At 30.4% G+C, this 27660-nt stretch overlaps 1 protein-coding gene across 16 annotated transcripts in view; it reads left to right on the top strand.

The window, feature by feature from the left end:
* The first annotated feature begins 16304 nt into the window (after positions 1 to 16304).
* The window catches only part of LOC107451792 (serine/threonine-protein kinase Genghis Khan), a 288464-nt gene continuing 277108 nt past the window's right edge, over positions 16305 to 27660 (top strand). For 8 of the 16 annotated variants that reach the window (XM_071182285.1, XM_071182278.1, XM_071182281.1 and 5 more), the window contains exon 1: positions 16320 to 17303. In XM_071182285.1, coding sequence (XP_071038386.1) covers positions 17117 to 17303 — 187 coding nt within the window. In that variant the 5' untranslated portion in view covers positions 16320 to 17116. Of the gene's footprint in view, positions 17304 to 27660 lie in introns of all 16 variants that reach the window. The other 8 variants (XM_071182284.1, XM_071182277.1, XM_071182279.1 and 5 more) reach the window with 3 other exon arrangements.

Here is a 27660-nt window from a genome sequence, read left to right as displayed (position 1 = left end):
CTGACTTTCCACTGGGTTGATTTTCAATTTTTAATCATAATTTTTTTCCAAAAAGTTTTTTACAGGGTTAATGTTTGTATTAGAGTGGTAAAAAACTTCAAATTTTTAGAAAAACTCCCCCACTTTTTTTCAGTATTATTGTTATTTTTTAAAAAATTTTGTACATTTATTCCTTTTGAATAAAAATTGCATATTTTCTACTATTACATTTTAATCAGATTTTAAATAATTTATTTTTATCAATGAATTTTTAATTATTTATTTTACAAAATTAAACATATATGTGACACAGATTATTTTTGCTTATTTAATCACTTGCTTAAAGAATTTCATTAAATTAAACTGTACTTGTAAATAATTATAGAAGATGTTTTTTCTTTTCTTCTTTTTTTTTTTTAGAATTATCCATACCTTCATAAACTCATATTACTGTTCATAATTTCAAGTGTTATTATTTACAATTCATTTTAACCACGTTTAAAGTAATTTATTTCAAAAAATATATTACACAAAATAAAATTAAAATTTTTTTTTATTGTTTTCTCTGTACATGAATAATACATAATTTTTCCTCTGATCCATATTTGGTTGTGATGTAACACTGTATGATAACAGTTTAATATAACTAAAAAAAATTTATTAGTTATTATACCATTATTAAGAAAAAATTACTTTTAAAAAAGAAAAATACCCGCAAGCTTGAAAATGTCAGTGTTTTTGCATATTAGATTAAACAGACTATCAAGTTTCTACCACTGTATAAAAAATTCATCTAAGAAAATTAAAGAAAAAAAGTCCAAGAGGAAGAATTTGTTTATTTAAAATTACATGTTAAACATAATTTATTGAATAAAAGAAAATTTACTTTTCAGTTAATAATAATAAATTTGACATGCTTATCAAGTAACTGATTATTGCGAAAATTGAAAATTATTTATTTTCTTGCAGGATTGTAACATTGGGGAAAAAATATTTATTGTAAATTTTTTCTAAGTTAAATACTATAAACTTAGTGCACAATACTTAACCAGCTCACCTATACCCAGAATTATTTTTGCAGTTTCTTTCAGATTACTTCACTTGTTTATTGAATGTTTTGTGTCTAACTTTTATATTTGAAAGAAATTAGTTATAAAATTTAAAAAAAAATTTTTTTTACATTATTTTAAAAATCAGTTTGAAGACACAATATTTATATATTCTTCATTTTATCATAAACTCTTAAAATGTGTAAAAACCAGAGAAATTGTTGGGGAGGGGATTATTATGTGTAATAAAAATTAATGCCCTTGAACCCAAAAATTATAATAAGAGAGGATAATATTCCAGTATAAAAATAAAAAATTTGTTTGATTCCAAGAACAGAGTCATTCAATATAAGTAGTATGCTGATTTCTGTGAATCGTTTTTGCTTTTTCATTTAAAAATACTTTTTTTTTTGTATTCTAAGCAATATCAAAACTAAAATATAGCTCTAAATTATCGTGGAGCCTGTATAAATTAATGAACATAATTAAAACAAAAAAAAAAATTTATATGAACAGTTTGCTTAAAAATATTGAACTGAAACAATGTTTTACTCTTTAAAATTATTATGAGCCTCTTTTGTCACCATCAACTGTGCTGTATTGGGGGGAAATAGAATTGCAAAATGCTTACACTCATATCATTCGAAAAATATATAACAATGTAAATAGGTAAAAGGAAAGCATAAATCGAACAGTAAAAATTAACGCCTAAGAGCCTCAATATCACCTAAATCAAAACCGTCATGACTGGGTTATAACCCTCTATTCACAGGTAAGGACTGTATATTTTAAATTTATCCAGTCAAAAAACCAGGAAAATATTGTCCTCGTGACGTTTCTGAAAACATTGAAGAGACAGTGGACGTCTAAAACCGATAAGGGAAAATTTTATTCCATCATTTTGAAATTTTAACAAAATACCAGTAGTATTAATAAAAGTCTGTGAGCTACGAAATTTTAATAAAGTAATATATGTATATAAACACAATAAAGAGACTATTGTATTGATATATTTTGTTTTGGCTATATTTATATAATATTAGAAAGCACTCTTTTTTTTTTTTGCTGATGTAATCGTTTGAGCTGAAATCGATATTATATATCTTTTTCTTATGTTTTTCGGCTTTTTAAGTATTTTTAAAAAACATTTTATCTTTATTAATATTTTTTTCTTCTCTTTAAAAATATATTTTGTTTCCTTAGTATTTTTAACTTATTGTTAATTATTAAAAAGATCTTGCAAAGAAGTTTTAATTTTTATTTCTTAAATTTTTACCCAAAATTTCGTTGTTTGTTGCATTTTAATTTAAGTAGTTACGGTAACTGAGTGAATAATATACATGGGGATGAAATTTTCATTTTGTCACTAAAAATCTCTTCAAAAAAAAACAACAAAAAAAATGTTCAGTTACGTTTGTTTAGAAATTGAATTATGGTATTAAGTTAAACGAATGCATTTAAAATTATGCATGTCTCAAAGAAAACCTGGAAAAGTCTTAAAACAATAAAGCAAAAACTAAAGCTCATACCAATGTGTATAACTCGTATGTTTTTTGAAGTTGCGGAAACAATAAAAAATTCCATCACGATGAAAAGGAAATCTTTGTCTACGAGAATCTTTACCTATTACTTATTGATATATGCTTTTGCCGTCTATATATCAGTTTTTGTATTCAGATTAGCTGATGTGCAGTTTCACCAGGGTAATTCGTTAAAATAGCAAATTTTTTTTACATTTCTCAAATTATCTAGGTAATTTACACGTTACCTACTAGACACTTGTTAAAGTGAAAATAAAATCTTTGCTGGAACAACAGAGATGCTTCTGCGCGAAATTAACAAAATATTTTTTATTTACTTTCTACTATCTAAAAATGAAAAGTTACTTAAAGTTGCACAATCAACACTCATTAGTCGATAAAATGAAGCGTGAATCACTTTAAAAACTCTAATGCAAGGAATCGAATAGTTTAAAATATTATTTCAACTAAGAAAGTTAACACATAATGTCATAATTTTTTTTTTCAATATTTGAAGATTCAAGTCAAATTAACGCAATCACTAAATTAGTTGATAAAATCAGAGAAACTTACTCTCTAATGGTTCGGAAAAGGTTAATGCGCTCTTTACCTTGGTGAATTGAGAAAAACGCTTGATTCCGCACTTTAACGTACTTTAATTAATCTGCAGATTAGTTAGGTAAGGTGGATGTTAACAGCTTTCGAACTTTAACAGATACAAATTCAAGCTTTTGTAACACTTTAACAAAAGCTTAAATTTTACCACAGTTCTTAAGCATGATTCTTTTGTTGTTGTTGTTACTTTACGTCGCACTAGAGCTGCACAATGGGCTATTGGCGACGGTCTGGGAAACATCCCGGAGGATGATCCGAAGACATGCCATCACAATTTTGATCCTCTGCGGAAGGGATGGCACCCCCGCTTCGGTAGCCCGACGACCTGCGCGCGAAGTCGAGCACTTTACGGTAGCACAGTTTAACGAGGTCCAATACCGCACACCCTCGGTCCCTACGCAGACTGATCCAAGTAGTCACCCACCCGCACACTGACCGTAGCCAGTGATGCTTGACTTCGGTGATCTGCTGGGAACCGTGTCTTAACGATCATTCCACTGCGGGACCATGATTCTTTTCAATATCTCAAAAACCAAATAGTATTTAAAATAACAATTTTCGCTATCTAGACTCCTGTCCCGCTATGGACTGATCGTCTTCGTGTAAAGACGATGACGTCAGTAGAACACGTAAGTCGGTTCCCAGGAGAACACCTAAGTCAAGCATTACTGGCTACGGTCAGAAAGCGGATGGGTGCCCACTTCGATCAACCTGTGTTGAGACCGAGGGCACGCAGTATTTATCTTTGTTGAACTGTTCTACACTATAGTGCTCGACTTCGCGCGCAGGTCGTCAGGCTACCAAAGAGATAAGGAGCCATCCTTTCTGCAGAGGATCAAAATTGTAATGGCGTGTCTTCATATCATCGGGGATGCTTCCCAGACCGTCGCCAACAGCCCATTGTGCAGCTCTAGTGTGAAGTAAATAAAGTATCTACCATCTGGACCTCTACTTATTTCCTTAAGATTATCTATGAGTGGGTAGGTGATCATTTTTATCAGCATAAAAAAGGACCGAGGCTGCGCTGTATTATTTTTTGCTAAACAGTTCTACCGAAAAGTGATCAACTTCGCACGCAGATAATCTGGCTACCAAAGCGGGAAAGCCAACGCCTTTGTAAAATATCAAAATTGTGGTGAAACAGTTTCGATTCCTAGCGATGGCTGGTTGATACGAATTCCGCACCCGGCTTGCACCGACCACAGTGCTGACGTAAAATATCCTCAGTGGCAGACGGATCAGGAGTTAGAGTCCGCTTGCCATCGGACTAACCGTGGGAGGTTTTCCTCTCCATGTAACGCAAATGTGGGTTAGTTTCATCAAAAAATCCTCCACGAAGGCAAATTTCTTCTAGTACTTAATTAAGGAGTTCCCTTGTCTTCTGGAATGGGTTTAAAATTAGTAGGCGTATACCCAATATTGGGTCGGCTGTACAACGACCGATATAAAAAATAAAATAGCCCGCACTGCACACCATAGCTGCACATAGCACTAGTGCGACTTAAATAAACTATTATTACTACACCTTAAGATTCTGATAATATTTTCCTTTCATGTTATGTATAAAATAGGATCGTCGGAAGAGGATTTCAGTGTGTCTCGCCTCCTTTCTTTTCAACTAATGGCAAACAATTTCACATTTATTTAAAAACGATTAAACTTTAAAACTGAATCCTTCAGGATTCTTTTTAAATATAGGAAGCCGAAAAGAACACGAGACCATATCGAAACGAGAATCGTGGGACATAAATTTAAAATTACATATGCAGGCTTGTATTAGCGTATTTTAAGATACTCTCACTTGTGAAAAAAAAACCCTACAATTTGAATACAAAGCGCATTGTAACATGTTGAAGATAAAACTCTTAAAAATATTATGTCCTTAAAACATAAAATCCACGGTGCCAACTTATAAAATTATTTTGTAAAAGTCATTTGCAAGATTTCTTTGTAACGTTCATCAAATGTAAAGATGTAATTTTTAAGGTTCCTTGTAACATTAAAAAATTGGAATGGTTTCTTTCTATAAAAATTAAAAATCTATTCCTGTTTGGGAAAAAGTTCTATCTCAAATCTAAAGTGTATGGCGTCATTTGTTAAAAATATGTGTAATTTTCAGTAAATGTGCCGCATATCATAACCAATTAGAATTAGGCCCTAATATAAGCCTGAGACAAGATACTGTAAAATAGTTTTCAATGGGGAAAAAAATTCATCATAAAAAATTGTTAAGATTTTCATTTGGAGAAGACTTTCGAAAATTAGCGAATACTTGCGATATTTGACTAATTTTACTGGCTATTACTTTTAAATCCTTAGCACGGTCCTTGCGTATGTTAATTTATTTGTACGTTAAATCTAATTTAATAAAAATTAATTTGATGGAACTAATCATTTCAAAGTTATTAAGTTTTATCGTCTAGTTTTTTTTCTCATTTATTTCAACGTAAAACTATATATAGGATCCAATGCTCGCTCGTCTATTTAGCGATGCCAAATGCTTAAATTGGTACAAGTACGCAATTTTTAATTTCAATACTAAAAAACTTTCATGATTTTTGAGACATTAGGCTTATCGACTTTGTTTTGTTTTTATTTCAATTAATGGAAAAAGCGTATAAGAAATAATACCTGACTAATCTAGATAAATGGAATGGTGCTACCCTACGATTGCCGGGGGGCATAGAAAGGTAAGCTTGATAAAGCGGCAAACAAGATACTATAATTAGCTTAAATGAAAACCTTTTTCTGTGGATCTAACATGTATTTGGGTTACATGGTGGAAAAAAACAAACAACAAGACCTTTCCATGGTTAGCTTGAATAGAGATTGTTAGTTTGGAAGAGAGCTTTGAACAAAATAGTTCGAAATGGAATTTTTGGTGCTAACTAGTAAAAAACACGCTTTTTAGTAACAGTTTAGCTTAGAGTTTCATATAGCTAGTTTTGGCCGTATATGCTTCTTTTCAATGTAAGCGTCAATTTATACTGAAAATGCAATAAAATGTTTCTAAAGCAGTTTTTTGTTCAATTGCGAAAAAATAAAAAGGAGTTTTTTATTTTTAAAATAAACTAAGAGGCTCCCTTCGCCAACACTCGTGGTTGCTTCGCATTCAAAAAAAAAAAAATAAATAAATAAAAAATTCCTTCTTAAAAATAAACATTTTTCCAAAAATTTTTTGAGCAACAATTGGAAATGGCTTTCATCTCTTTTAAACATTTTATATTTTATTGAACGCACACTGAAGAGCCGACGCAATTCTGAGTTCACGATTTTTTAAATGTTCAACTCCGTTACCTTGTAATTATGAATCCAATCCAGAAGACAATTGGATTCCTGGATAAAGCATCAGAGCAAATTAGTCATCGCGGAGGATTTTTTGATGGAACTAGCCCGAATTTGCGTTATATCGACAGGAAAAACCTTCCCAGTTAACCAGAAGGAAAGAGATTCTACTTTATAATCCGTCTACCACTGAGAGTATTTTACGTCAGCATTGTGGTTGGTGCGATCCGGAAGCCAGTCACCGCTGTGATACAAACCTCGGTCACCTAATTGAGAGGCGAACACTCTGTAGAACACGCCTTAGTAATTTCAAGTTTCAAAGTCTTGTACTAAAACAAAATAAAATGTAACATAACGTTGTGACGTAAGGCGAAACCTTGGCCAAAGGATACTCTGAGAAGGCCTTTCCATTTCCCTTCTAACCTTCAGTAAGAGTTCGTCCCGAATAGGGACGAAATAATATGTATGTATATAAGGGCGAAACAATATGTAACTGAACGTTAAGACACGGTGCCCATCAGATCACCGAAGTCAAGCATCACTGGCTGCAGTCAGTGTGCAGCCTCGTTAAACTGTGCTACCGTAAAGTGCTCGACTTCGCGTGCAGGTCGTTGGGCTACCGAAGCGGGGGTGCCATCCCCTCTGCAGAGGATCAAAGAGAGGGTGATGGCGTGTCTTCGGATCATCCTCAGGGATGTTTCCCAGACCGTCGCCAATAGCCCATTGTGCAGCTCAATTGCGACGTAAATGAACAACAACAACAACAATGTAACTGAAAGTTAGGTACCTAAAACGGCCGTCGGTGACGTCAGACTTTACTTCATATAGGGAGTGATTTATAATTTTGTTTGCTATTACTTTCAACAACAAGTCAAGCGCGAGCTTGTGATAATAAGATCTCGAAAAAGAAATATTTTTCCACAACAAGGGATAAATAATCGTAGTTCAAACAAATAAATAAAATGCAGAAAAAAATGGGTAGGGAATAAAATTGCAATGACTTTCGAACAAATTGGAATTACGAAAAAACTTGTTTTAAATATAAATGTCCCTTTTCAGCATGTCAAATTTCAACTCTGTAGTTGCATTTCAAAGGCAGAAATCAGCTTGCATGATATTTTTGCAAGTTTAACAGTTGATCATTCTCAAACAAATGGTCGAATCTCAAATGTTTTTTTATCCCATCATACTTTTCTACAGACGTTCGTAAATTCAAGTTCTTGAGACTGCGAAATAATATATGTCTATTAAAATACCAATTACTATTTCAGTTTGATTATCAAGAAGCTGATGAAATACACGGATTTCCAAAACTACAATTATTTTTAAATGAACAGTTTTAAGGTTACCATAAATCTGAATATGGTTGTGTCGATTATAAATGTGTGTTATCCGGCACTGGTATCCGATATTGGATCTTGAATTGAAACTAAAAACCGAATCCTGTTACCGGTAACGAATTTTATGTCTAGAGGCTTTAAGATTAGCTAGATTTTTTGAAGATTTTCTTCTTAGTTGCCACAAACCTGCAATTGGTCGCAATTATGATGCAGGCTTTAATTTATTTTAAAGTTTGTTGCCTTAACTTTAGAAGAAAAAAAATTCAGAATTATTATTATTTTATTAAAGAAAATGCTTTACCGGAGAGCGGCTCGTTAAATGCTGCAAGATAGAAATTTTTTTACCCGGTAGCGGGCACTGAAATTCTCTTACCAACTCCGGGTGAATGGCGGGTTTTCGGTACATCCCTCGTACAAACAACTTCTTAAAAGCTGTTTTTCGAAGTTCTGTCGCTAAGGAAAATTTAAAAAAAACATAGTTTAAGTACTTTACACTTGAAGCGATGAAATCATTTTAAACTACACTGGTTATCATAAATTAAGGAAAATTCACAAAAATCGCGATAACTCAAGAAATTACACATGGAATTTTATGAAACTTACCCACAATATACAACACATAGTAAGGTATTAAACAACATAAAAAGAAATTATCAGACATTAATAGTAGTATAGAAATTAGCACATGTATAAAATAAACAAATTGGAAGTATCGGTTTGCAATAGAAAAAGTACCTTTAATATGGAATATGATTGCCTCTAGAAGCAATACAGCACAAACAGCGATGTGTGATGCTTTCAATTATGCGGTCTATCAGTTCAATAGGAAGTGAGAGCCATTGCTCTTGTAAAGCAGTTGCAAGCGTGGCAAGGGTCTGAGGGGGCGGATTGATGGCAGATACACGCCTCCCTAGAGCATCCCAAACGTGCTCGATAGGATTCAAGTCCGGGGATCGAGCTGGCCACTCCATGCGAGTAATTGTTTCCTGTTGAAGATAATCATCAACAATGCGAGCTCTGTGTGGTCTTGCATTATCGTCCTGTAACAGGAAGCAATCACCAATTGCCCCGGCATATGGGCGCACATAAGCATCAAGGATGTTGTCTCGATAAACCTGAGCATTCACGGTTCCCCTTGGAAAGACATGGAGGTATGTGCGCCCTCCTAAGGATATGCCTCCCCAAACACAGACACTGCCTCTTCCGTATGCATCTCTTTCACGGATGTTTGATGGATGATAACGGGTCCCAGGTTCTCTCCATATCAAATAACGTCTACTGTCACTTTCTAGACTAAACCTGGACTCATCCGTAAAGAGAACAGGCCTCCATTGATCTGACGTCCAGTGGACATGTTGTCGGGCCCACTGCAAACGGTCTCTCCTATGGCGTGATGTGAGCGGCACGCAAATGGCTGGTCGTCTCGCATACAGACCACCTTCGTGGAGCCTTCTGCGCACAGTTGACGTTGACACCAACCTTCCGGTGGCTGCAGCAAGAGAGGATCTAAGATGTGTCGGAGTAGCGGTTCTATTCCTGCGTGCACTTAATGTCAAATATCGGTCATCGGCACTGGTCGTAACAGTTGGCCGTCCTTGACTGAACCTCCTAGATGCCGAATCTGTGGTTTGAAATTGCCTCCAAAGTCTATGAACCACAGATGGACTCACATTTAGCCATCTGGCCACTTCTGATTGACTCTGCCCTGCCTCTAGTCTCCCGATGGCTCTCCATCGTAGTTCTTCAGGCAAATGATGCCTAGAGGTCATTATTACGAATTGGCTATCTCAGATTTTCAATGTCGCAATCACAGTAAAATTTGTGTGCTTTCTCTCAAACTTGGACTTTTATGCTCCAGGCAGATGACGTAAGCCGAGTGCAGCGCCACTAATTTGCATATTGCAATTTTACTCAGCTACTCTTAGTGGACAACATATGCAAATTTTGCACGGTTTGGCTTACTTTTGAAAGAGTTATCGCTATTTTTGTGATTTTTCCTTAATTTATGATAACCAGTGTATATCTATGTGAAATATCGCCTTGAAGAATTATCTTTAGAACAGACAAATAACTTCATTTTAAAAGTTACTAAAAAATTTCAAAAATCACCAGTTTGGTGAAATTTTTCAACCTAGATGAAAATTATCAAAATCACTGCCTTATTCTCAGTTTTTGCGAATTTTTATGATCCGAGGTAATGCAGCAATGGAGTAAGTTTCTTAAATATTAAAAAATTAGACCACGAAAGTTTTTAATTTTCGCAAAACTGTGGTTTTTCTTCATAGTGACGTTTTGCGCCATTTTCAAAATAACCGCAGACAGCGTTGTCTTTAGATAGGCTAAACTTCACCTAACAGTCATGAGTAGATAACAGTTGCAAACTCACAGCAGTTATAAAAATAGCATATTATTCGCGAAAAAGCGTCATTTCATATTACGACTTCTTTTTGGTCTTACTTGGCATTTAAATCGGAATCAGTGTTGAGTGTGGCATTAATAAAAGATATATGGTTCGTCTTTGGGATGCGCTTTATTATTTCTTAATTTTTAAAAAAAAATTTAAATAAAGCTACTTTATGTAGTTCTGTAAAAAATGTATGACCTTTGGAACGATAATATTTGATTATATATTAGTATTACATAATAGTCTCTATGAAAGTGAAACATGGACACTAAGCAGACACTCAGCGTACTCTTGTTGTTTTTGAAAGGAAAATCCTTAGAAATATTTTTGGCCCAGTACAGGAAAGAGGCTGTTGGCGAATCAGATACAACTTTGAATTATATAGACTCTATCGACAGCCACAGATAGTGCAGGTCATCCGAAGCAATAGATTAAGATGGCTTGGCCATATCTGGAGAGGTCCAGAAAATAATGCAGTCCGAATCACGCCACCTTTAAAAATCCTTCGGGACCTCGGGCCAGAGGAAGACCTCCAACTAGATGGCTGGATGACACTGCTAAAGATCTAAAATTATTGAAGATAAACAATTGGAAAAAAGTCGCCATGGACAGGATGCGTTGGAGGCTACGTGTGGTTGAGGCAGCCAAGGCCTGTAAGGGGTTGTCGTGCTGAAGAAGAAGATTATATAATAGTATTATGATTTTTGTGTTCAGAACATCATAAATTATTTTTCGAAGACAATTATTATTTATTTCGTAAAAGGAATTGAACAATCGAAATGTCGAATAAATTTGATATTTCAACTCAAAAACTTAGAAAGATAGTTTTATTTTCATGTTTTTGCTTTATTTACATAGAAAATTTAATTTTCTCCCTTAGCCTATATGTAAAATGTGTAGAATAATTTTAAAGACTAAAGTTTAAAAAATAAGTTATGAGCTAAAAAATGGATTATTTAGTGAAACTAAGGGAAAAAATTTATTATTAAAGTGTCCCTTATAAAGTTAAAAAAAATCTTCAGGCTTTCCTTTATAAAACTTGTCATTCTGTCCTTAAAATCAAGTACCTAATCTTAAAAATGACGTTTTAAAAATTTAATTTTTAAAATGTCAATTGTAGGTAGTATAAAATTTTTATTGTAAAATTTGATATTCTATTATCATCTTAGAAAATGCTAGACGCGTTGATTAGAAATCTTTTTGAAGACAAATTTTTATAGAAAATATTTGTAACTTAAAAGCATTAACATCAGTGAAATTAATTTTTAAGGCAGTTTTTCGATGACTGCGTCGTAATATGAAATGACGCTTTTTTTGTGAATAATATGCTATTTTTTTTAACTGCTGTGAGTTTGAAACTGCTACTCGTGACTGTTTGATCAAGTTTAGCCTATCTAAAGTCAGCGCTGTCTACGATAATTTTGAAAATGGCGCAAAACGTCATTATGAAAAGAAGTCATAGTTTTGAGAAAATGAAAAGCGTTTGCTGTCCAGTTTTTTAATATTTATAAACTTACTCGAATGCGCATTACCTGGGCTCATAAAAATTTGAAAAAACTGGGAATCAGGCAATACAGAGCCAATAATTAATACGTGCCAATGATTTTTTCTTCCAACTTTGGCTGATCCTCCCATGCCACTTCGCGATCTGGTCGGACAATTCCCGAAATCAAGAAAAGATCGGACATTGGCCAGCCAATTTACAGCTTTCTTAGCGATTTCGCCGGCCAATTCGCGAAGTGGCCGAATTCGGGCTTTGGCCGTAACATATACACTAACGAGCACTGTATATAAATGCTTGCATGAATGAGTAAAAAAAGTTGAATATTTAGATGCTTACATACATTGTTATTACATAGTATGTCCGTATTTACGTACATTGTATGTGCAAGTATACGTGCAATGTATAAATTATGTGTACATGCATGCATAAGTAGTACACACAATGTATATTAGTATGCATGCATGCACATGTACATACAATATATGCAAGTATGTAAGCAAGCGTACGTATGTGTGTTTAGATGCATATACAGTGTACCTATGTACATAATGTACGCATACACATAAATGTATATGTGTGTATATAAAAATGCACGTACATAAGTACTTATATATGTACGTTTATACGTACTTACATATACGTACGTTTTTACGTAGGTAGGTAGATCTACGAATGTTTTTACGTACGTACGTACATGTACGTTTGTACATACGTTCATATACGTTCGTACAAATGCGTGCGTATATTTGCATATGCAAAACACGTACAAAAGTATATATACAATACGTATGTTCACACAATGTACTTACGTATGCACTATATAATAGCGATGTATATACGTCAGTTACCTCATACAACGTACATCCGACATACATAAAAGAGTTGGTCGTCGATTACAGTAATCGATTACAACTATTTAATCAGCTACTTTTAATAGTAATCACTATTTTCATTGTATGTATTTACGTATGCACAATATATGTGAGCACAATTATGCATACACTGCGTATACATGTATTGTACACATGTACCTACATACATTAGACATGCATTTTTTGTAATTATGTGCATACATGCATTATACATATGTGCATACATATATTATACATGTGTGCATACATATATTGGACATATATATGTTTTGCTCATATGTGGATACAGGTTTGTCCAATGTATGTATATATGTACAATATATGTATATCTAAGTATATAATGATTACTACTAACGACTCAAGCAAATTAAATGACAAAAGAAAATATTTAAAATCAATTGTCAGTTTTTAATTGTTCTATATCATTTTAAAAATATTTGTATAAAATAATCCTTTTCAAGTATTTTTATAAAATTTTCGAGCCTTCAAATTTACTTTTATATAACATAATGCATAGTTCAGAGAAATGATTACATGTCAAAAAAAGCGTTTAACTTTTTAAGTTGAAATTATATTTATAGGAATTTAAAATAAGATTATCGTTTGCTTTCAAAAAGGATAAGAAATTGAGTTTTAAAGATAATAGAACAAATTTTAAAATTAACTTAAATAACTAAACTGTTATAAACTTCTTTTTAACACAACTAATTAAAAGAACACATAAAACAATAATGTTACTCTGAATTAAGTTAAAATAACATAAAAATAAATATTCATACTTGTCTTAGTTTTATGGTAAAACTCCTTATATAAGACGTTAAAGAGCAAACATGTTTTGCATCTTGGTCCGTGGAAAGACTACGTACATACATTGCAAATACATATATTTCTTGTTCATGCACACATTTATACAATATATATACGTAACGTACATCCTTACATTGTATATACACACGTAAAATGCAAGTACTATATACAAACATTTCTGTACATACATATGTACACTCATACATTACATACGCATGTTTTGACTATGTACATAGATTTGTGCGTACATATACTTGCATACAAAACACGTACAAACCATATATGTCTGTACAGTAATTTTATAAGCATAAATATATGTACATGTATCGTATGTACAACCAAGCTCTTACGTAACAATGCACGCACATACCTATATTCATACTATGAATGTACTGGCGCGTATCTATACATACATAAATATATTGTCTCTACATGCTTACATACAAAGTAACATAGATGTTTACATATGTATTATAAGCAAAATTATGTCTGTATAATGTACGTTCAACAAATAACGTTTGTGCATACATACGTACATTGTCTTTACATCTGTGCATTCGTACATATATGTTATATGCATACGAACGTACATACATGTATATGCATACTTACAAATATTGTATGAGTTTAAAATATATCTATGTATGAGCAATTGTACGCATGCTACATATACATACATACGTCTACATACATATGAGCTTACATGCATTGCTCGTACATTAATAAATTGTATTTATATACGTACGTTCATTCTACGCTCTTAAAAATATGTTAACTCATACATATACGTACATACAAACTGAATAAGAATAATTCTGCAATAGTAATTACTTGTAATCATATATTTTAATTACATGTACTCGCAATTACTTGCAATCACGATTGCATGTAATCATGATTACATATATATATTTTGATTACTCAATCATGATCACCAGTAATCGTTTCTTAGTGTAATTACAAGTAACCACAATATAATCTTATTCGGGTATTTATGTATGTATTTCCGTAGGTAATTCTATGTTCAAAAGTTTTCAATTAATAAACCAAACAATAGTAAACTAAACAATTTATTTACATATACAATTTATGCAATGTTTTAAATGTATTTAATTACCTACATCTACAATCCCTATTGCAATGTAATCCAACCCACTTGAAATTATGATTACATCTAATCGTGTTGTAATCATATACATCACAATTACTTGAATTTAAGATTACTTGTAATAGTTAGATTATGATAACTTGCAGTTATGATTTCTTGTAATTTTACTGTATGATTACAATTAGTCATGATAAATTGCAATCCAAGGGCTTGATTATTTGTATTATTTGTAATTCTGATTATCTGTAATAACTTTTTACTGTGATTATAAATAATCACAACCACTTGCAATGAGAAATAATAATTATTTGCTACAGTGATTACTGATTACTTGCAATCACGATTATTACAAGTGGTTGATTAGTAAGCAATCATCATCTATAATTAATTACATTTTTAATCGATTACTGTAATCGACGCGCAACTTGTAATGAAAATGACATAATCTTTGCATTTTTCTCTGGTTATTTAAGATTTTAATCTGAAAAATTAGTTATGACTAAAGAATTTATTCACCAATCATTATTCAAAAATTTGCATGATGAATAATGAATAATGACTAAATTTGCATATGAATAATTATTCAGAAAAAATTTATTCTGATTAAATTTAGTCAGGAATAAAATTATCGTGAATGATGCCAATCACTGGTATATACACACATACATACATATAAACATTTCGCTTCATTTATATAGATTATGCTTAATCAACGTATGCAATTGAAATACTATTCAAAATTAAAGACTTAAGCATTAAAGTGTTATTCTGTTATTATAATAGCTAGTTTGCATAATATTATTGCGTAAATGTTTTATGATAAACATGTTTAATAACCATTTTACAATTTTTAAACTTTAAATAAGTTTATTTCGTTTTTAATAAGAAATAATTATTTTTATAATAGATTCTATGCAAAAGTGTGTTTAATCAACCTATGCAATTAAATTATTGTTCAAAATTAAGGGTTTAAAACTTAAAGTGTTGTTCCTATATTATAATGATGGCATGACAATATTATTATGTAAATTATGATAAAGGATTTTTAATAACTATTCTATAATTTTTTAACTGTAAACAAATTTATTTTTTAATAAGTTGTAATTATTATTTTTTTAAAAATAGTCAACGTTTGCAATTAAAAATAATTAATACGAAACAATTATTTTAAATTGTAAAACAATAATAAAAACTAACTTCTCGCATTATTTCTAAGCAATTTCTATGACGAGTTTTTATAGTAAAATAAATTAAAATTTATTATAACTGAGAGAAATTATTAAACTAAAACTTTTAATTGATAGAATCCGAATTAGCAGCTATTACAATGAAAACATGTTTTTTTTTATTATAATAATTTTAAATTTTAATTATCAAGTTTATTATTAGGAATAAAAGTTTATTATCAAGATTAAAAAACAAAAGAGCAGCAATCAGGGGTTTCTGCGCGAAGCGAGATAAGGATAGAGCCTGCTAGTTATTTTTTGATAGTGGAACTCAAAAAACTTTTTTTTTAATGATAAACACATGAAAGGAAACGAAGATTGAGTAGTTAAATAAATAAAACTTATTTTCTTTTCATACTAATTACAAATTTAAAAGAAATTATTTAATCTCATCTTCATGCATATTATATTTATTACACTGAATTTTCTTTTTATGAAAATGAATAATAATTACGGAAAACTAATTCTCCCAGAAAGTCACTATCTCATCTTCTCCAGGGGGTTATTTCATATCCCTTCGAAAATTAACCAATTTTCCATTCTACCGTAAAAGGAATAACAACGTTATAGTGTGGGAGCGCTGTTGTTCCCTTTTACCCATTTCCCCCCGACCTTCCATCGGGTAGGTAAAAAGGACCAGCCGGCGAGTGAAGCAGTTGTCCGCCATGTTAGTGTGAAGTAAAGTTGAGAAGGAAAAACGTTCTTTTCCATCGTTTAGTCTCAAAACTAATATAGCAAACCGGATATCTGTCGTCTCTATGATGAAGCCAATAATACCCATTGTTTAAGAACAGCAGAATGTCTATAAAAGACGATACGATTTCGAACGGGGGTGTTTGTTTGCGGTTATAATGTATGTAGGAATTGTCAATACTGCGCCTTGACAAGCGGTGTTAGGCCGCCTGCGGGCAACCTCTTTCGGCGGCGATTCGTTTTCCTGCTCCGGTACTATTTAAGATTATCGGCGAACGAAACAATTAAAGTTCGTTGATTAATATAAAAATATAATATAGCTGTATTTTTATGTGTATTGTGATAAAGTATCTTTGAAATCAATAATTTGTACGCATTGAAAATAAGGAAAGGAAAATGTTTCGATCGTCTGCTTCAATAATATTAAGCCTAAATAATAGCAACTGAACTACATCTGTTATTGTTGACATCTGCGAGTTGAATTATCGTCTGCTCCTCGGATTTCGGAGTTTAAGTGTTTTGTGCTACTTCTTGTTTCATAATTGTTGTGCGTTTCTTATCCTTCTATTCTCTATTGCGATGAAATTGTTAATTAAAAGGATTCTATGGTGGATTCATTACACGGATAAAGTTAGAAGACTAAATTCAAGTGTAAAAACGAACGGAAAAATGTTTACTTAGTGTTTACATACTAGTCAAATAAATTAATTAACAATGTCGGGTCACTCCCCCGAAGAGAGGATTAGAGAACTTGAACAAATGTTTTTAGGGGGGCCAATAATTGCTAATGGCAAGAGTTTCAGCATTGAAACATTGCTGGACGTTTTATTAGTATTATATGACGAGTGCTGTAATTCAACGCTTCGGAGAGAAAAAACAGTCTCAACTTTTATTGAAAATGGTGAGTTAGTTATTTCTCTATTAATTGTTATCATATCTTTATATTTTTGTTATAATATTTCCGAAATGACGTATTGATGAGTCATTCTTTAATATATGATGTAATCGAAACTTGCGATCGATGTGAATTTGTTTCTTTGGATTATTTTATATATTAATTCTTCAAACTTATTTTTAGGACCTTTTTATTTATTTATTTTATTTTCCTAACGAATAAGAACACAACTTAAAAGTTATAATGTATGAGGAATCTATAATGTTTTATATTTCCCTTATTAATTCGAGAGAAGTTTATATACATATGAAATGTATTTAAGGTGGTACAAGTAACAAATATTATCTTTGTTACTTATGTAATTTTATTTGTTTTAAATTTTATTAATTATAATCTCTTTTTTTTCTAATATGAGGGTTCTAGTTTTAGAGCCATGTTCTAAATATTTTTTTATGAAAATAATCCGTGCATGTTAATAAAATTTAGTTACATGCATATAAATGGAAGACTTAATTAAAGGAGCGTAAAATTAAGTATTTTTTACAGTTAAAAAAATTTATTAACTGTTTAAAGTAAATTATTTTAAATTATTCCAACTATTGTATTTGGATCGGATGTAATGTTTAAGGACAGAAATGTGGAAATCAGCAATACAATGCCTAATTAAAAACGATGTTGCATATCCAAAAAAAAAAAAAAAAAGAAAAGAAAAAAAATAGCTAAATTACAGGGTGTTACAGATTAAATTATAGGGACGCCCCGATAACGTGAGACCCGTGCTCATCTAAAAAAGCAAACTCGAAATCAAATTAGTTTATAAGTGTTTTTTTTTTTTTAAATGAAAACTTTTTTCTACTCAATTTTTTCTACATATAGCAGTATTTGTTCATTTGTTTTGGAGTTTCAAAACTAAACTTATCAACATAATTAAAAAATAAAAATAAAAATGCAATTAAAATTTGTATTAATTGAATCAAATATGGGAAATTTTGAATTTTAATGACTGCAATGTATTGTTAAATTGTAAAACTTTAACTTCAAGAAACTAAAACTAAAAAATAATTATTAGTTTTACTTGATTCAATTTGTAATTTTTTCAAGCAATTCTGTAAGTAGAAAATCCTTCTATCAGGTTTATGATTAACTGTTTTATTAAGTGGGGGAAATCGATCGATATTGTATATTTTTGAAGCTAATGAAGTTTTTTAATCAGGTAACATAATGAAATGTGTTAAAATTTAAAATTTGTTTTCAAATTTCGCTGATTTTACATATTATTCTCAGGAGTATAGTATCGTTCCTAAAATGTGTCTTAATGTATTTTATTTTATTAAAAATCAAAAGCTTTAAATAAATAACTAGGAAACATTTTCAAAAATTCGGTTTTTAAAGAATTATTTGCTGAAAAACTGTTCTTATAATTTAATATTTTTTTTAAGCTAAATTATGGCACTTCTAGGGTTGCAATTAAGTAAAATTTTGTAAGTTGTTCAGAATTTTTAAAACTAATTTCAAATTTCTTACGGAAAAAAATACGGAGTTCTTATTTAATTTTTAGGTTATTCTTTAAACAACTATTATTCTTTAAACAGTTTACATTGATGTGTGAAAGAAGAGTTAAAGATCGAGATGCTCATTTAAGAAAATAGTATGTTCTTCATATTATTTTTCATCTTTATTGTATGGATATAGAGTGTTGCCAGAAAAAAAATTGTATTGCGTTGCTCTTAAAAAAAAAAAAAAAAAAAAAATTCCAATTCTTTTAAAATATTCAGTAGTATTTCATCAAATAGCACTTTTTTTATTCATTTTTATTGATTTTAATGTCAGATAATCTTTAACTTTATGATTGTCAGAAAATTTTTTAGTTGTATTTTTACCTTTAGATGTTTCATTTAGAGCCAGTTGACGTTTTATATGCAGTGTTACCTGATTGGTTCCTCGCGATTTTAAAATCAAATTTGGGCTACTCATTATATTTTAAACTCCAAAAACTTTAAAAATACGTTACTTTTTTTATATTTATTAAAATCGAATTTTTTTAAATTTTATATATATTACTTTTTCTTTTTTAATTAAATTATTAGGACTGGTTTTCGTTCCTTTCAATTGAAAAATAATTTTAAAAACTCTTCAGCTTTTTAACCTTAAAAATATCATATTTTTTGTATAAAAATGTTTTCCACACTATATAAGAAATCGAATCCGCCGTAGTCTTGCGTTCTCGATTTGTTTTGCTACTCGCGGAATTCATTCTTGTTGCCATTCACGTTTCTGAGTGTAGAAGAGTTTATTTTTGTTGCTATTCACGTTTCTGAAGGGTTTATTTTTGTTGCTATTCACGTTTCTGAGTGTAGAAGAGTTTATTTTTGTTGCAATTCACGTTTCTGAGTGTAGAAGAGTTTATTTTTGTTGCTATTCACGTTTCTAAGTGTAGAAGGGTTTATTTTTGTTGCTATTCACGTTTCTGAGTGTAGAAGAGTTTATTTTTGTTGCTATTCACGTTTCTGAGTGTAGAAGGGTTTATTTTTGTTGCTATTCACGTTTCTGAGTGTAGAAGAGTTTATTTTTGTTGCAATTCACGTTTCTGAGTGTAGAAGGGTTTATTTTTGTTGCTATTCACGTTTCTGAGTGTAGAAGAGTTTATTTTTGTTGCTATTCACGTTTCTGAGTGTGGAAACATAAAATTTGTTAGATATATCTAGTAGAATGCACGGGGAGTTATAGGGCAAAATTAACGGTCACCAACGGCCACAAAGCAACTATGTATAACAAATAACGTTAAAAAATTATCTACCTGTCACCATCTAATCTTTACCTTATGAGTTGAAAATGCACTCCATGCGCAATTAATTTATTATTTTGAAATAAGTATGGAATTATTATGAATATTTTATTATATTCTGAAAAAATTACTTTTTTTAATGCTTGTTTCTCAAAACTTTTCTTCGTTTTATAAAAGAATCTTGTAGTGTTCATCATATGTTGAGAAATGCTTTAAAAAAAAGAAATGCCTTACATTATTAATATCAACCGTTTTTTTCTCAAAAAGATAAACGCTACACCGTTAAAAATGCTGCAACTGGTCAGTAAAAAAGATTCATATTTTTGTCCTGTAGAAATAAAATATTACTACAAATTGATGGTCTTCTAAGAAAAGTGGTCCTCTTTTAAATATACAATTTAATTGTTTTTATCAGTTTGGTACTTGATGGTACAGAATCACACTGGATGCGAAAAATTCGCATTCAGTGAGATTGCTTCTTAAAGCAATATTGTTCGGCTTGCCAACGGTCTCTAGTGAAAATCACTTTAATCTGATTTATAACTAATGTAAATCTGATTTAATAAGATATGTTGAATCTGACAATTTTTTTTTTATCGCGATTCGTTGAAGTTAGAAATAAATTATATTTTCCGATTTTTGGTTCAAGTGAGGTCAGGGTTCAAGTAAAAATCAGAGAATAATAAAGAAGTACAAATCTTGTTTTATTAGATTTTTGTCAAAAATGATGACATTTATTTAAGCGACTTCGTGATTAAATATATTTATTAGGAATTATTAATCACATTGGTGAATACAAATTTATTTAAATATATTTTATTTTGAAATAATATAAATTTTTCTTAGATCCTTCAGTTTAACTGGTTTGAAAGCGCATGCTATTTCATGTTTGCATTTTCTGCCAAAAATTTAACACGGATTAATGAGATTATTTGTTGCATGTATTCTCCTTTATTCTCATATTTTTTTCTTGAAATTTTATGTATTTTTTATAATTAAATTTGGAGTTCATTAAAATTGGGAGCAATAAAATAATCTGTTTGTATTGAAATAAAAAAAGGACAAAAAAAAATCTGTTATAAACGTTGAGAATGACAATCAGAGAAAGACATTTTTTATGGCTGAATTCGGTTTTCTTTGTTTTGAAATCGAAAAGTTAAATGACTTCCTAATTTATGAAATATATTTATGTCAAAGCTTTTTATTTTATTTTGTTATTTCTCTTTTAACTGATATTTTGCTTAAATAGTTTTGTAAAGATGACCAAAATTTGTATTAAATTAATAATGGATATTTAATTGGATACTAATGTAGCTACATGCTTCAAAACTCATTACGGGTCAAAAAACTAGGGTTCCGCTGGACTAGAAGACTGCGATTGTATTTCTATGGATTAGACACACTTGATTGCTTAGCAGTCATTTTTTCTTTCTTGATAAACAGATTGTTACATTAAAATGAAAAATCATTCAATTAAAAGATCCCAAAATGTTTTATTGTATTTACTCAGATTTAGTTCTGTTGAAATAAAATGTAAACCCAAACATTTTACTCGGTTACCATTGCTATTTCATCTACAATTTTGTTTTTTAAATTCCTGTTTAAGTTTTTTTAACTATGAAAACTCGTTGAATGTTTTTCTCCAAGTAGATTATTTAGTATTAATTCATAAAGTTAACATCCAATATACTTTTTTCCCCTTCTTTTTGCAATTTAGTATGCTTTATTTTAATTACTCTTCGTTGCTGTAACTGTTGACGCAGTTTTACATAAAGCTTTTTATAAAAAAGTAAGTATAATTTTGTTACTGAAAATGGCTCTTAAGTTATGCACTGTTTTAAATATGTTTACCATGAAATGTTTTGCGATATGTAATTTCATAGAATTATGTTATACCTTAGATTTATACCTTTAATTTATAATAATTAAAATAAAAGTAAAAGGTTTTATTATTCATATTATTCAAATATAAATAGTATTTAAATTTTCAGACCTCACTTATTTGTCCAAAAAACAAAGGGTATTTTTGTACTCCGATATTAAAGGACATTAAAGAAAGTAGAACAAAAATCTCTATTAGAGCACAGATAACGTAATTAACAGAAACAGTTAATAGTTTGGGTACAAGTACCATCATCACTGTTGAGACTCATAAGTCTCTGTCTCAGAACTGAGTATGGTACTTGTTATTATACAAAAACTACAGCTTGTAGAACAGCATGTAGCATAAAGCAACTGCCATTATCAGTACAGAGAAATAATTATTTGTCTCGACACTGATTATGGTATTTGTTGTAATACCAAAACGCATGTCTGTAGAACAACACATAATACAGACCATTCAACAGTTACCATCATCAATGCTAAGGTACAAAATTCCTTGTCTGTATTTCAGTAATGATGATGGTACTTATTTTACAGCAGAAACAATCGCTTTCCACTGTTAACCGTAGTATTCTTTGCTTTGTAACTCATTTCCCCATTATACCCCTCTGTAGACACTCTTTGTTTCAGTACTATAACAAGTATCACCATTAGTGCTGAGGCGCAGAATTCTGTATCTCGGCACTGATGGTGGACGGTAATCGTTGTATACTCTATGCTATTCTACGTGCGATTGTTTCAGTTCTGTAAAACTGTATGATCCGTGTTGTTCTATAGGCGATCGTTTCGGTATTGTATTAAAGTTCCATTATGGACGGTAGTCGTTGTATGGTCTATGTTGTTCTACAGGCAATCATTTGGTATTGTAAGTTTCATCATCGACAATAATCTTTGTATGGCCTATGTTGTTATACAGGCAATCATTTCGGTATTCTAATGCGTCCATTATGCACGGTAATCGTTGTATGGTCTATGTTGTTCTACAGGCAAGCATTTCGCTATTGTAATAAGTTCCATTATGGACGGTAATCGTTGTATAGTCTATGTTGTTCTACAGGTAATCATTTCGGTAATGTATTAAGTTCCATTCTGAACGGTAATCATTGTTTGGTCTATGTTGTTCTACAGGCAATCATTTTGGTATTCTAATAAGTTCCATTATGGACGGTAATCGTTGTATGGTCTATGTTGTTCTGCTGGCGATCGTTTCGGTATTATAGCAAATTCCATTTCCGGCGTCGTGGTACAAAATTCTTTGTCTGTGTCTCTACACTGACTATGGTATATATTATTGTAAAGAAACGATCGCATTATTATTCCATCCTTATTGGCTTCATTTACGTTACCAATGTGTTAATGAGCTTTCCAAGTATATCTTCAAACTCATGACATCTGTAAAAGAAAAGTACTAATCATCTTGTCTTGCTTAAACTTAATTAATTCACAACGGGTAATGCCTTATGAGGAAAATGATCTGCAGTTTTGAACTGTTTCTTCAGGCTTATTATAATGGTGTAAATTGCATTGTTTTATTGCTCATAAAATTTGACAGCTTAAGAGGTTTCTTTTCACCCAGCTAATTACTCTTAATGAATCCCAGGTGGCATTGATTTGCGAGTGGGAGTTCCTCACTAGAGAGTTTTGCATGTTTGATTGGCAGTTGAATTTATAATTTGGCATAAATCAATGCTTAAATTTTTGACAGCTAATTTTCTATGGCTGCTGTGTATTCCTTATAAAATGAAAATAAGGCGAATAGTTTACATAGGAAAGGGAATTTAATTTAAACACAGCTATCTAATTTTTTTTACAATTATTTTTGAACGGAATGATAAGTTGAAGTAATAGGAAGTACAGTAATAGAAGTAAGTATGGTGTATATAAATTCATAAATTTATTTGATTAAATAAATTTGTGAAATTATATTCGTCAGACGAATTTTTGAATTAAAATAACTCAGCATTTTATTTAAAAAAAAAATTGATAATGAGATGAGTTGTGTTGATAATAAATTGCGTGTTTTATTTATTTAAATATTGCTTTGTATTGATTGTTTGTTAAAACAAGGCTGATCTTGATTGTAACCTTTTGTATGCAGTTAAGTTCCTAATCTATAGCTAAGCTTTCGTAAATTATTTATTAATCGAGGGAACCGTTATTTACTATGACGAACGAATATTTTAAACCGTTTGATTCTTGTAATTAAAGTTTTTAAAATTGAACTAATCAGGTTCTATCAACTAATTTGTTGACTGTTTGGATGTTGTAACTTGGTTTATTAGGTAGCGAAAAATAAATAATATTCTGTTTATTTAAGCGTATGGAAACGTTGCTGCTCCACCAAAATTTTATTTAGACTTTAACGTGTGCTTAGCAGGTAATGTGCAGTATTATCTCTAGGTAGTTTTCAGATTACCTCGGTAATTTCGGAATGCGATTCCTGCAAGTGACGTAGTGTGGGGTATCTCGATTCTGATTGGTTGTTGAAGCATGGCATTTGTTTACGTTAAAATCTGTTTTTACCTTTCTATTTCGAGTTAGCCAAGCCCTTCAATTAACAATTCCCTTAAATGACACATTCTATATTCTTTCACAAAGATTTAAATTATATTGACAACATATTTCTTACTTAACACAAAGACAGGCATGAAGCCATGTGGAAAATTAACAAACTAATTATGCATCGAAGTTGCTAGGTAAACAAAACAAAAATATACCGCGGTTTCAATAAAATACATAAGTAAATTAAGAAAAAGGTGTAGACAAAGTTGAAGTGCTATACGGCACTGTATTCAATTAACGTCACGTTAATTAACATTCTAAGTTGCTTGGACATACTTATTCCAACTTTAACACGCCATTTTGCCTATAAATAACTTGCTGGCGCTGACGTCATTGGTCACGTGTGTGGGTATCAGTGATCTTCTTTTTCTCGAAGTGCAAGTATGTAATTTTTTGGCATTTAAACGGATCACTCTAGTTAATTTGTACATTATCTAGATAATTTGTAGAAAAACTGATTTCTTAACTTAAGCGGTAACAGATATATGACTTTTAATTCTATGTTATTTACTTTTTGGAAATTCATTTAAAAAATGGCTTGAAGGAATTAATGTATTTATTTTTTCTCCATGAGCTGTTAAAAAAGCTATAAAAGCCATAAATACATCAACGCACAAGTGTTAGTAATAGCGTTGTCACTTTTATGCCATCCGCGGGTAACTCACATAAATTGAATCACAGCAATTACGTTTTTTTCCTGACGTGTGAGGTCAAATATTTTATAACTTGAAGTGAGGTTAATATTCTAAGGACAATATGCTATAAAATAATTGATTTTTTTTCCCGCACTAAGAAAAAATGTATTTAAGAAAAAAGAATTCATATTCACTGATTTGAAATGTGGTTATTAAAAATTAATGTTAATTTTTTTTTTAATTTTTCCATTTTTGTTAATTGAGATGCATATTGCGAAATTTATTAAATTAATTATTCACTCATTTAAATAATCAGCTCTGGTTTGGGAAGTTTTTTTTTTGTTATTGTCAAAGTACCAAATGTAAAACCACCAAACGTTGTTAAGTTCCAAAAAGAGAATTTTTAGGAATTTGAGAAAAATCTACTTTTAATTTTTTAAATTAAAAACTAAAGGGTCAAATCGTGTTCTTTCAATCTGGGATCTATTTTTGAGATTTTGTGAAGAAAAAAAAATCACAAAAATTATAGGCTTTTTTTCCCCTCAATTTAACGAAATAATAAGTTAATTTAATATTGTTTACAAATAATTCTTCGCTCCTACTGCCCGCAGAGCACTTATTAATGATATCATCAGCTCCATTTTTAAAAAGAAGGATTTTGTGTATGGATTGTTTTAAAAAATAAAATATTGTAAAAGGTCTGTTTTTAAGATGAAATATTTTGTAAATGACCTTTCTTCACAATAAAACAATTCGTAAAGGACCTGTTTAAATTTCTCCTACATGGACCCTATAATTAGGGGCTTGTATTATTTAATCAAATTTCAGGCAGTTGTAGTATTACGCATCATGTATTGTGTAAGTATGTAGATTTCAGATTTTAGACCCCGTCTTTTTTTTTTTTTTTTTTTTTTTTTAAAGCTAAAAATGAGTAAATCATAATATGTACGGATAAAAAAAACAAAATATTAATATAATATAATGATAAACAAACGATGTTTACCTCTGTCTTTTTTTTTATAAATGTTAAATTTTAAATATTGTTAAATTTTAAATTTTTTATAATCTTTGTTTCATTTATTTAATTTTGGAGTATACGAAAATTTTTGACGGTGAAAAAGGTTCATGAATTATTATTTTTTCCCCCTCACAGTTAAAGCTTTATCCGCAGAATTTTCTTGTTAAGTATAATCGGTAAAAAGAAGTTTAAGATTCAATTTATCTGAAGCCTTTTATAAGATCATAGAAATTCTAGAAGGAGAATTTATTATGGTGTTCAAAATTTCTATGCGGGTCTACCTTTGAAATTTATCAGTTTAAGTTAGGGTGTTTAGAATGCTAATTACGTATTTTAGTTCATCTTAATAATTTTAGTTTAAATAATTTAAGTTTAGTTTTGGCGTTAGTCTTTGCGAACTCAACGGGCTATTCAAAGTTGTATAATATAATTTAAAGTTTGGAACTGGAAATTTTAAAATTTTTGTGTTTTTTATATCTTTTGGATTTAAAATTTTAATTTCCGGTATGATGTGGAAAGGGATTTTTTTTTAAAAAAAACTAATATATAACTACCATCTATTTTGCTTCCATAACGTTGAAATCTCTATCGTAGAAGAACAAATTTTGCAGGAAATAATAAAAAAAAAATCTTAATCTGCACCAAATCTAGGTTAGGGGCTATTTAAATTTCTATATAACTCGCTGTTGTATTAGATTAAGAACTTTGCCATAATGCAAGGGTTATTCTAGTTTTTTTTTAGAAAGGTCTTCTTTTCTGAAATTGCGAAAAATATACTCATCATTCTGTAAAAATAGGGTACTGGTTTTGTGATTCTATAAAAAAGGTTTGTTCAAGGTCCTGCTTTTGTGAAATATCTCTTCATAATTTTTTGAACCAATTTAACGCAGAGTCGGGTCCTGTTATGTAAAAGAAAACTTTGGAAATTTAAATCTTAAAGGGTTGGTTACCTTAAAATTTTAATAAACGACGTCATAGAACGTTTTTTTTTTTTTTTTTTTTTTTTTAAGATTAATGTGAGTGGTTTGTTTTTACGATGAAATAATTTCTGAGTAATCCATTTTTACAATGAAATAATTTGTAAATCTATTTTTACGATAAAATAATAGGTAATAGGTTTCACGATAAAATATTTTGTGAATAATTCCATTTTTACCACAAAATAATTTACGAATAATTCATTTTTACGATGAAATAATTTGTGAATAATCCATTTTTACGATAAAATATTTTGCGAATAATCCATTTTTACGATAAAATATTTTGTGAATGATCCATTTTTACTATAAAATATTTTGAAAAATAATCCATTTTTACGGTAAAATAATTTGTGAATAATCCTTTTTTGAAAGTAAATAATTTGTGGTGGGTACGTTAGCGAACCCAAATTTCTCGTAGAGTGAGCCCCTGGATAAAGAGCCAAATTATTTTTTAAACTGAGGCGAATACACTATATAAAAAAGATTTAGAAGAAAGTTT

Source organism: Parasteatoda tepidariorum, chromosome 4 (assembly GCF_982258835.1).
Source record: "Parasteatoda tepidariorum strain Cologne lab strain chromosome 4, Ptep-v5.0, whole genome shotgun sequence".
Lineage (NCBI taxonomy): Eukaryota > Metazoa > Arthropoda > Arachnida > Araneae > Theridiidae > Parasteatoda > Parasteatoda tepidariorum.
The sequence above is the reverse complement of the archived record's forward strand: the minus strand, read 5'-3'. Positions and strand labels throughout refer to the sequence as shown.